The sequence below is a fragment of the Talpa occidentalis genome, unplaced genomic scaffold (assembly GCF_014898055.3).
Source record: "Talpa occidentalis isolate TD23 unplaced genomic scaffold, MPIMG_talOcc4v2.1 talOcc4.7, whole genome shotgun sequence".
Lineage (NCBI taxonomy): Eukaryota > Metazoa > Chordata > Mammalia > Eulipotyphla > Talpidae > Talpa > Talpa occidentalis.
This window is the reverse complement of record NW_023605083.1, coordinates 88,902,799-88,915,009: the sequence shown is the minus strand read 5'-3', so window position 1 is coordinate 88,915,009 and position 12,211 is coordinate 88,902,799. Positions and strand designations below refer to the sequence as shown.

General features: G+C 40.4%; 1 protein-coding gene across 8 annotated transcripts in view; it reads right to left on the bottom strand.

Moving 5' to 3' along the window:
• Window positions 1-12,211, bottom strand: part of KIAA0753 (KIAA0753 ortholog) — a 57,784-nt gene that overhangs the window by 19,476 nt on the left and 26,097 nt on the right. For 6 of the 8 annotated variants that reach the window (XR_008549732.1, XM_037494729.2, XM_037494726.2 and 3 more), the window contains 5 exons: window positions 8,854-9,086; window positions 7,140-7,306; window positions 4,791-4,910; window positions 3,700-3,831; window positions 3,365-3,454 (listed from right to left, as the gene is read on the bottom strand). Coding sequence is in view for 7 of the 8 variants with exons in the window: in XM_037494729.2 (XP_037350626.1) it covers window positions 3,365-3,454; window positions 3,700-3,831; window positions 4,791-4,910; window positions 7,140-7,306; window positions 8,854-9,086 (742 nt within the window). In the remaining variant the exon portion in view is untranslated. The remainder of the gene's footprint in view (window positions 1-3,364; window positions 3,455-3,699; window positions 3,832-4,790; window positions 4,911-7,139; window positions 7,307-8,853; window positions 9,087-12,211) is intronic. The other 2 variants (XM_054689638.1, XM_054689639.1) reach the window with 2 other exon arrangements.

The following is a 12,211-nucleotide window of genomic DNA, read 5'->3' as shown; positions in this document are numbered from 1 at the left end:
TTCAGATCAGGCTTTCTACTTTGGAGAGGTGGAATAATAAATGTACTTTTCTATTTTCTTACCATTAAGTACAACTAAGAACCTTTATAAACAACCTTTATAAACAAACGTAAGACAATGGAAAAGGTAGAGCAGAGAAGGCAGACCAGTTAGGGACTTCAGGACCTGAGGAACAGTACAATGGTATTCTCTGAGTTTTCTTTTCATCTTCTATATCCCAGACTAGGTATGGGAGAAGCCAGCAATGTAGGAATACCAAGAGGCACAGTCAAAATATAAAAATATGCCCTAATAAAAGTCCACTCTCTCTAGTAAAAGTACGAAGAAAGTTAGCCTGGGGGGGGGGGGCGGGGGATTTGGGGGGGGAGGAATAAAACCTTTAGAAAACACAGCTCTTGTAGACAAACCCCACAGAAAAATCTGAGGCCCCACCCCTACACACACCAGCAAAGACCAAGTAGAGAGCAAATAAACACAGAAAAAGATACTCAACATCATTAGCTAGGAGGGAAATCACTTCGACCTAGGCTGAGATTAACACTACACACCTACCAAAATGGTGAAAAGAAGCGGTGTCAACACCAAGTGCTGGCAAAGATCAGAACTGCATCCCTCCAGCCTTGCTGGTGGGAACCCGAAAAGGTCAGAAAAACAGTCTGGCAGTTTTATAAAAAGCCACAGCTACCAAAACACTCCAGCAATTGTATTCTGGGCACTTATCCCTAAGAAACAAAAACTTGTGTTCACTAAAAAACCTATATATGAATGTTTATAGAAATTTAGCCTAAAACTGGGAACCCTGGATGTCCTTCAAAAGATGATTGGTTAAATAAATTGTGGTACATCTGTTCCATGAACTATAATTGAGCCCCCCAAAAAGAGCAAACGATTGATAAATGCAACCAGCTGGATGAATCCCCAGAGAAATGTGTTTAAAAAAAAAAAAAAAGCCGATCCTGAAAGGTCACATACTCAAGATTTCTACTTATACATACAACATTCTTGAGCTATCAAGAACATCATAAAAACAAATCATAGACAGGGAGAACAGGAGAACAGGTTAGTGTTGCCGAGGCTCCAACGGAAGGTGGGACAGAAAGGAAGCAGGTGTATTCAGGTGTATTCATAAAGGGTCACATGAGGGGTGGCTGCGATGACACCGTGTCCTGCATTCCAACTACGTGTCTGTTGATATCCTGGTGTGCGACTTATGATGGCTCCCAAGATGCCACCATCAGCGAAAACTAGGTGAAGGACACCCTAAATTCCTCTATATTATTATAATTGCAGTTGAATCTACAAGTATCTCACAATAAAAATGTAATTCAAACATGTTTGATAAAAAATAATCTTCAATTACAGATACTCTAATGTGAGCACTTGTATATATGTGAATATGAGAGCAGAATAAAGGCATTTTTTTTTAAAGATTTATTTATTTATGTAGACAAGAACTGGAGTACAGGCCAGAGGTGTGAGGGGTGAGAAGATTCACCAGAGACAGAGTAGGGAGCAGAACAGGCAGACTGACTGAAATACACTGCTGAGGGGAGCAGCAGGCGAGTCAGGAGAGGTCAGCTACGCCATGTGGGTATCTCCCTGGCCGGGGATTGAACTCGTGCTGCAGTGGCTGCAGATAGCTTCATAGGTTGTGTTTTAACCCCCTGAGCCACCAGGGAGGTCCTAAAGGCATTTTTTGACTTACAAGATTTGGAAAGATTTACTTCCCATTCATGCCTTATCAAGAGGTTAAATCAGTTCCATAAAAATAAGCAAATACACTACGATGACACACATGATATGGAAAATAGGCAAAGCTATACGAGTGTACCTGCCCTAGACACGTGGTTCATCTTGCCCTTGTGCTGATGAAGCACCTGCACATCCCCCTGGGACCTACTGTCCACTAACGATACTCCTCTCGTCCCACAAAAGCTGACCTGAAAGAGCTAAGCAGCAGCTCTGACCACCTGATCCTCCTAACCAGTTTCTTCCAGAAGTGCAGTCTACCTGGTTCACTTCCTGATGCTCCAAATGTAGTAAGTACATGGCAAGGACTCATGTGCCCCTACCCATTGATTTCCTGGGACAAATGCCTAAACTCCCAGAGATACACAGGACAGGTAATGAGTGAACTCTGTCCAGCTAGGATTATGCTTGCTTCTCAGTTTTCAAAATTAAACAATATATTGTTAGGGATATATACAGGGGCAATAGGTTTATGGAAAGGGTAATATAAAGATTAACACAGGAATCAGAACAATGGTTAGTTCTGGGGAAAAAAAGGATACAACTAGGAGAAACACAGGAAATGTCTAGAGCCAAGTCATGATCTATTTCTTGGCTCAGCATGGAGGTGCATGGGTTTAATTTTGTAATATGTTAGATTGTACTTGTAGCATATTCTTCTACAGGTATGAATTTGCTTGACTAAAAAAACACTCCAAGGGCTAACTGGAGCACAGAAAATTATGTCTTTGCTATTTCTCCAGAAGAACACATGGATAGGAGTCACTGAGAATTTAATTCCATCCCAACCTAAGGCCACACCTTTCTAATAGTGAGAGATGACTAAGGAAAGGAGTGCCTGGGACTGTTGTGACCACCTAGCACAGGAGCTGTGTGTGCGTGAACATGTTACAGCTACTGCATAACAATAGGAAGCATCTGCTGTGGCAGAAGATCCTGCAAATCCTAAGATTCTGTGATTGTATGACTTGAAATCTTAACTACAGACAAAAAAGTCTTAATCCTCTAACAAAAGAACCATAGCCCTTCAAATAGATGTGAATGTCCTGTCAGGTTTGATGACAAAATGCACAGCTGTTGCAAAGAGTATTCTATTCACCTGACTTCAGGGTGAATTATCAGAGCTGGAAAAACGAGGTAGTGGCAGCTGCACAGACTAAATGTCAAAAATGTCTTCACGCCTTTAGTTAGGTGATTACACTCTCAGGCAGAGAACAGAATAAGGCAACCTTATTTGGAAACCTTAGGCAGCACCCAAGTGAAGCCAAATATATATATAAATTCATTCATATGTGCAAACATGCACATCATATTAACCTCTGTCCTCAGGACTGGGACCTGGTAAAGAGAAAAACACCTTTGAGGGCAACACTAACAGATGTAAGACACTAATCTTTCAGCCAAAATTTCCCCAAAATAATAGATTTTTTTTTCCAGTTATCATTCAAACTCCACATAAAATCAGTATTTCCCAGCAAAAATACTTTATCAAATACACACAGGTTTGCAGGTTTTCATGTATTCATTCATTCACCCATTAAGTGAGGTTAGGCTTAAGCAGTCCAAGTTGGTTGGTAAAACTATCTAGATTTCCTCCTCAGAATCAAACACACACCTCAGTTTTTGAAGTCGATCCATTTCTTCAGCTTTGAGTTCATGCAACTCCTTTGTTCTTCTGGAAGTTTCAGCATCAAGCCATTCAAGTCTAGAGGAGAATACGAAAGAGTCATCCCAACTCCCCTCAAAGCAAAGTCAAGATCCCCTTAAGCTCTAATCTTGGCTCCGCTACAGATTTCTTAGGTGACTTCAAAAGTCTTGAAGCAGGCGGAGAGCCAGTAAACACAAGAAGTATAACTACACCTCTCTACAATCTCAATTAGCTGCCAGAGTAGCTAGACACTAAAGAACAGGTCTGCTTCAGCTTCCTCAAACTCAGAAACAAATATTTACCTCTGTTTTTGCACTTTGCCTATTTCTTCAGCTTTTAATTCTTCTAGTTCCTTCAGTCTTTTGGAAGTTTCAGCATCAAGCCAAGCAAGTCTAGCAGACAGTACAAAAGAATCAGACCAATTCTGCCTTGACCTGCAGGTTATTACACAGACCAGGAGTCAGGACCCCTCAGAGCTTAATCCTGGCCCCACTAAAGACTCAGTAACACCCCTGGAAAGCTCTCCATGTGATGGTAATGTAAATAAAAAGACATTTATGTACAGTAGTACTCCCAGTGAGCAGAGCAATAAGAAACTGCCCACAAGTGTTCTCAAGGAAACTAGGCATCACTGTACCGAGGATTTCTAAGGATTTCTTGTTCAACTATAAAACAAAGCCCTTGCTATATAGTTTCAAATTTAGAGAAAGAAATAGATTGTCAGGAGAGCCACAAAGGCATAGTGAAGCCAAATAAAAGCAGAAGAGAAAAATCAACTCTCAACAGTTTTATTGTATGTGGAAGGCCTTGAGTCTTTCAATTTCAGAGAGGTAAATATTATCATATTATTTAACCGCTTACTTCATTTTTGTTTTCCCAAAATTTAAGAACAATTTCAGCCAAACAAATGCAGAGCCACCTGTTTTCAATGCTCTTTTCCCTTGGAATATTCTCAACTCCACCCTCCAGGCCCTCTCTCCCTTATCCTAAGCCTATTCTTCAAGCCCTGATTTAGTTTCCATTTCCCTCGTGAAACCTAGATATCTGCAGCAAAAAGCATGCTGTTCCCCTCTAAATGCTTTCAGTTCTTAACCCCCTAGTTCTTAGGCACATACCATGCTCTATCTTAAATGAGAGCTAGTGACATATCCTCCCTGTTGACTATAAATAAGGAGCTGGGATTCTGTCACCACAGAGTTGGCGCCTGTGCCACACATAAAACAAGCTATCGGCAGACACTTGACACATACATAATTTTTGAATGAATAAAATAAGGAATAAAAGAGAGGGCGCTTGCAAGCTATGCAGTTTAGTGAAAAGATGGAAGTGCTCACTTCTGAGTCTATGTGTAAAGGGTCCTTTCATTTTCAAATATTTGAACACCAGCACCAACCTGGCTGCTTCGTGCCCAACAGCACCTCTGAAGTGACTTTCCTCTTGAACATCTTCTTGCTGAACAGACTGTTCTTTTGTGGCATCTTTAGCATTAGGTTTCACCCTTAGCCATGCAGCACTGCAAAAAATGAAAAGGTATACGCTTCATAATCATTCACTCCACATCCAATGGCTCATCCAATGGCTCATCAAAAAGCCAGCGCTAAACTAATGGTGTCTACAGCACGGGTTCTTGAAGCAGAAGCTGAATGGGAAGAACAGTGAGATCCTCCAGGAGTCAGGCTCAATGGCAAAGGAGAGAAGTTCTCCTTACTTCATAGAAGCAATCACTATTTTAAATGAAAAGACAACTGTTAATTATAGGTGAACTCCAACAAAAGCCATTACCTGATGGATCTGGGTCACAAATCACAATCCACATTACAAAGCAACCCTGTCCCTGTGTAAGGCCTAATCTAGCACAGTGAGCCCACAGCCCTACCCTCACCTGTCACGCATACCCCAGACAGTCCTTTATAGACTTGGATTGCAATACAAACCTCAACTAAGTGAGGTTTTTATGATCTTACCAATTGAATTCACATCTCTATGCCAACACATATGTGAAAATACAGAATTTAGAGTAGATAAATAAAAACTGAACGTATATTATGAAATCAGAAGATCAGATTCTAGTCTCAGCTCGCTCTGCCACATAACCAAAGACATTATCTCACAGATTATTTCTTCAACTTTAAAATGAAGGTTGAAAGACAAGCAAGACTACTCATTTGGAATCATTCAAAGTCTTCAAGTGAATCCAAGGAGGTATCTTACCCTGTCCTCTGACTACGCTGCAAAAAAGCAGCACTCAAGTCACCATCTTCTCGTCCCTATATGACTGCTTTTTGCTTCTGACCTCCTGCTCCCTTGTTCTTTCAAAAAGTATGGCCCCATGGTAAACAAGTTCCCCTTGACCTTTAACCAATCCCCCAAAGGCTGTGTCCACTTATTTCCTGCTGTCCCTGAAGGACAGTACCTTTTCTCCAGCTCTGAGGAGTGGAGGCTCCTCATCTACAGGTGTTCTGAATGAACGTGACAAGACAGTAACATGAGCATTATCCTACTGTCCCTGTATGCAGGACAGTGTTTATGAGATGTATATGGTTTTATAATTTAAAATTATCTGGAATTGCTGGATCATATGGAAGCTCTATGTTTAGTAGGTCAAGAAATCTCCACACAGCTCTCCATAGTGGTTGGACCAGTTTCCATTCCCACCAACAGTGCAGAAGAGTTCCTTTTTCTCCACACCCTCGCCAACATTTGTTGTTGCTAGTTTTTTTAATATGTGCCATTCTCACTGGTGTAAGATGGTATCTTATTGTAGTTTTGATTTGCATTTCCCTGATTACAAGTGATGTTGAACATTACCCAAAGGACACAGAAACATCAATTCCAAAGAGCACCTGCACCCCTATGTTTATAGCAGCACTATTTACAATAGCTAAGCTTTGGAAACAGCCCAAATGCCCAAAAATAGATGACTGGATCAAGAAGATGTGGTCCATATACACCATGGAATATTACTCAGCATTCAAAAAAGATAAACACATGCAATTTGCAGCAACATGGATGGCGCTGGAAGGGATCATGCTCAGTGAAATAAGCCAGAAAGAAAAAGAAAAATACCGGATGGTCTCACTCATAGCAGGAATCTAGAAAACTTAAATAAGAGACCAGGAAAATGAATAACCATAAGAAAGTGAAAATCAAAATCAACAAAAAACTATGAACCAGAGATACTTTTTGGGGGTGGGGTGGGGGGTGGGAGGGGAGGGATTGGGGTCAAAATGGGGGGGTTGCAATTGTATGGGGAATATAAAAATAAAATTATTTAAAAAAAAAATAAAGAGGAATCTTCTGGCCATAAAAAAAAAAAAATTATCTGGAGGTGGAATTGGAATTATTTTAAAGTGTTCATTTAGCAAAGATTTAATGAATGTCTATTAAGAGTGACTAAATGCCAGGCACTGTGCTAGGCAGTGGACATTCAGGTATAAGAGAGGCACAGTTCCTGACTTCAGAAAACTGGAATTTATTGCGGGAAGAGACAGTGAAGCCCCTGATTCTCTGTACAAGGACACACATGATTCCCTGTACAAATGTCCACAGGATGCTGGATGGCCCATGTGAGGAACCAACAGGCTTCAAAAGAAATACTTCCAAGTATTACTTACCCAAAAAAGTATTTCTAAGAGAATGGGAACTAAGGCTGCTGCTATTTGCCTTAAGCAACAGTTCACCCTTGATCTGTGGAGGAAAAGTAAGATCATGTGCTCAAATAGTCACCCGAATCTTTACATACCATTTAGGAGATGCTGGAGGGGATGTGGGGTTTGGAGGTATCCAAGGAGTCCTGTGGTCTTTTACAGGCTGTTGGTTCACTTTTAATCTGGATGAGACTGTTGTTTTTTGCAACCTGCTTTTGCTGAGAGGCTGGGTTGGTCTACTTTTTTCAGTTTTATAGAGTGTCTGTAAAAGGTAAATATGAATTATAAAGTCAAATGGATACCAAAGAAACTGATTCCAACCTCCAGTTTATTGAAGCTTGTAGTGTCCCTATGCTATTCATGCATCTAGGTGCATGAAACCTAGGTGGAAAGCACTGTGGAAGAAACGAGGAGGACAGTGTAAACTACACTGACACATCTCTGGTGGGGGTAGGGGGACGTACAAAATTAGAATCCCTGCCTTTGCCCTCTCTTTGTACATATAAGATATATAATATATATATATTACACACTTATTTGTTTTATTCCTAGTCAAACAAATAAAAAAAAAACGCTAGAAAATATTCTCAGCAAAAATATTTAACTGCTCTAAGTATTAGGTTTCTCATCTATAAAGTGGGAATTTCTTCAAGAGTTTCTAGAAGATGAAATGGGCTAAAATGGGAGGAGTAGGATAAGATGAAGGTGGGAAGGCACCGCCCTCTCAAGAGAATGAAGCAGGCTATTTTTAAATGCTGTGGAGAACGAGGCTGTCCCTGGAGAAGAGCAACCGGCTGACTGCACATAGGTTCCCTCGTGACTTCCCAGAGAGCCCCCGTAAGAGTCTCTTTTGAAGAAAAAAAAGATCTGTGGGCCTCCCTGGTGGTGCAAGGGGTTAAGCACCGCACTGTAAAGCAATCCACAGCCTCTGCAGCACAAGTTCGATCCCCGGCCTGCCAGGGAGCTACCCACATGGTGAAGCGGATCTCTCCTGTCTTGCCCGCTGCTCCCCTCAGCAGCGTATTTCAGTCTGCAGTGTATAGTCAGTCTGCCTGTTCTGCTCCCCACTCTGTCTCTGGTGAATCCTCTCACTGCCCCCCACCCCCCGCATCTCTGGCATGTACCCCAGCTCTTGCATGCATAAATAAATAAATCTTTAAAAAAAAAAAGACCTGACCCTAATCCATGGCCTATGGATAACTGGTAAATATCCTTTCTCTGGGGTCACCTGACAACATATTGGTTTCCTAGTGAAGCCTCTAGCTGCACCACCAAAGGGCAGTAACTACATCAAGCTTTCAGGTTAGGATGTGATCTTCTGGCCAGTGCTCCTCTGGTAGCTAAACAATAGAAAAAAGCTTAAAATGTAATGTAGTTTTAAGTCAGCTGGCTCCCAGAGCCATTTTAGGAAGTTACCTTAGAGTGCCTTTTAATATTGAGTGATTATTTATCTTAAGCAGGAATCAAATCTTAATCCCCTCAAATTTCACACTTCTAAATAAGAAGCAAGGGAAAAAAAGGATTTTAAAATAACCTGCCCAATTAGGACCTTTGTTATCAAATTACTTAATATCCTACCAAAACAGGACAAGAGAGAATACTCTGTACTAGCACAATATTAAAAATGGTTATTTGTTTGCCAAACAAAATAAAAATAACCAGGAGCTAAACGAAATCAGCTTTGTTTAGAGAGTTGGACTCAAAGGCACTGGCAACTCAAATCCTGGCTCCACCATTCACTACTCTGTGTGACTCTGGACAATGTCAGATTAGTACAAATGGACCAAAACCAAGAAGTGGTTTCCTTACTTGCTGTAGTCTTGCCGGTGCCATAGTATCTTTCTTCTTCAAAGGCAGATTCTCGGCCACAGGCTTCTTTTTCACTGTTTTGGTTTTGGCCAGAGCTAACATACCTTCTTTGAAGCTTGCGTTCTGCTCTAGAATAGATGGGGCTTCTTCTGGGAGAACGTTCACATCTAATACATCAAGCTCACTTTCCAACTTCTGGGTCACTGGAAGCTCTCTATCAGGTTGATACTTATCTACAGGGAGATTGCAGAAGGACAAACTGACGAAAAGTTATTCAAATCAAAGTGGTGAAAATGATTCTCTATAGACATCCAAATAGCTATCCCAGGCCTACTGAAAGCTGAGATGTTCTGTTGCCAAAGTTGCTCCTCATCCCCTGGCTTCTACAGCAGCTCTACTAGCAGAAACCTCCATGTCATGGTTGACTCCCTATGTCTCACACCACCAACCTTCACCCATTCTTCTGGTCCCTTTGATCCTAAGGGCAAAATAATGTCTTGCACTTATCTCCCTTCCTTTGTCCATGACCTTCCCAAGGTCAGGTATACAATGTCTTGTGGCTATAATAATAGTATCTCCTCACTGGCCTCTTCTTTATCTTCAATCATACTTTTACCTGGCCACCAAAATTACTTTTCTAAGATGTAGATACTTAAAATGTCACTTCTCAGAACCTTCAATGGTTCCCAATTTGACACAAAATAAAGCCTGACCTTCACATATGACATTCAACCGGCAGTGGGAAAGGAAATAAGACTATCTTTACTTGAGGATGTTATCTACATAGAAAATTCAAGAGACTCCACAAAACATTACAACAACAGAGTTCACAGCAAGGTTTTTGGATAAAAGAAGAAAAATGCACAAAAATCAGTATCATTCCCACATGTTAAGGTAACTAATTAGAGAAAACAGAAGAGAAAAAATCTCCCATTGTCAAGAAAAATTATAAGGCACTTAACAAGAATGTAACAAAAGTTGTACAAAACATTTACAGAAAAAATTTCAAAGGTATTTTTAAAAGACACTAGACAAGGTCTGAACAAATTGTTTACACGAATGAAAAAAAATATTGTAAAGATGCCAGTTGTTCCCAAAGTAATCTATAATTTCAAATGCAAATTCAATTAAAATCAGGACAGATAATTTTTTGCGGATCTAAATAGTTTGATCCTAAAATTCTTACAAAAAGTGAAATTCCAAGAATAGCGCGTGATTCTCAAGAACAACAAAGTGGGGAGTGGGGCGGGGGAGAAGTCTTATTCACCTAGAGATAAAATGTTCGTGATAAAACTGCAATGATGAAGGCGGAGTGGGAGTGGTGCGGAACAGGCAGAATCCAGCAAAGGAGGAGGGTATGTTCAAGGCCACATGACAAGTCAGTGAGTATGAACTACACAGTTCAACACAGGGCTGAGATTGTGTGTATCCACAGGTAACAAAATAAAACTGGATTCTCATCTCACTCCAAACAACACTTAAATTCTAAAATATTCCGGAATAAAATCCTAAATGAGAAAGGAAAACTTTAAAGCTTTTAGAAGAAAATAGAGGAGACACTGGGGCAAATAAAGCTTTCACTAACTCAAATATAATACTGATGTATTTAAATTTAATTGCACGAGGGCCTCCCCGGTGGCACAGCCGGTTGAGCGCCGTGCTGTGAAGCTGTCCACAGCCTCTGCAGTGCCAGTTCAATCCCCGTTGGCGGGCGAGAATCCCACATGGTATGGCAGACCTCTTCTGTCTCGCCCGCTGCTCCCCTCAGCAGTGTACTTCTGTCGTCTGCCTGTTCTGCTCCCTGCTGTCTCTGGTGAATCCTCTCACCCTCCCGTGCCTCTGGCCTGTACCCCAGCTCTTGTACAAAAATAAATAAATCTTTAAAAATAAAATAAAATAAATTTAATTGCACGAAACTACAACTCACTGTTGACTGAAAAAAACCATGAAGCAGACAGACAAGTCAGAGTATGGAAGGAAATATGCACAATAGATGTAATTGATTTAGGATTACTATGCAAAATATATAAAGAGTATCTACAAATCTATAAGAAAAACAATCCAATAGAGAAATAGGTAAAGGATAGAAACTAGCAATTTAAAGAGAAAATCTGAACTGTCAATAAAAACATGAAAATATTATGACCAACAGTAAGAAAAATCTAAATTAAAAATGAGATAGCACTTCAAATCCGTCAGATGGGGGTGGGGGACGGATTTCAGTGTGACAATACCAAATACAACCAGGATGCACAAAAACAAATGATCTCACAAGCTACTGTTGCAGAAGTAAGCTGGCCTCACTACTTGGGAGAGCAGTTTGATTGTTCTAGCAAAGTTGCAGATGCACCCATACTGCCAGTCAGTAGTTCCATTCTATGTAAACACTCAACCCAGAGGAACTCTCACACATGTACACCGAAAGCACAGATATTCACTTCATTGTTTATGGAAGAAAGAAAACGGAAACCACCTAAATTTTAATCAGTAAGAACTGAAAATAAACTATGGGAAAACCTATAGAGCAGTTAGATTAATAAATTATATTTCATGTATCAATATGAACAAGGCTTAGAAATCTAAGTGGGGAGAAAGTAAACTGCAGAATGATACATACTAATACTGTAAGAAACCATTTACATGAAAGGTATAGGATTTCAAACAATAACTTATATTGTTTATGGCTAGATACTTAAGCTGTACAAGTATAAAAACAGAAGCGGTCCATACTATAACAAGTGTAAACTATGACGAAGGAGGGGTATTAAATGGGGAGAGAGTTTATAAAAGAGACTTTAGCTATACCTGTAATATTTTATTTCTTAAAAAAAATCTGAAGCAAATACAGAAAAATGTTAAAATTTGTCAAATCTGGATAGTGAAGACACAAGTATTTACTATTTTCCTCCTTTTTCTGTATATTTAAAATATTTTTAAAAAAGGGAAAACTACATTCACACTATTTTATTTTATTTTTTTAAAGATTTATTTATTTATTTATACAAGCACTCGGTACAGTCAGAAGCCCGGGAGGGTGAGAGAATTCACCAGAGCCAGAGCAGGGAGCAGAGCAGGCAGAAGGACCGAAGTACACTGCTGGGGGAGCAGCGGGTGGCAGGAGTGGGACCCTCCTCTGGTGGCCGGGGAGCAGCCTGGGATCGAACCGGCGCTGCAGAGGCTGCGGGCAGCTTCGCAACCCAGCGCTCAACTGCTGTGCCACTGGGGAGGCCCCATTCACACTATTTTAATAGCAGTACATCAAGGGTCAGATTCTTCCTGCACTACTTTTTTATCTGATACTTTTCAAGACCATTCAACTTATACAGCAAGGTAATATATCAATAATTTGAAAGAAAAG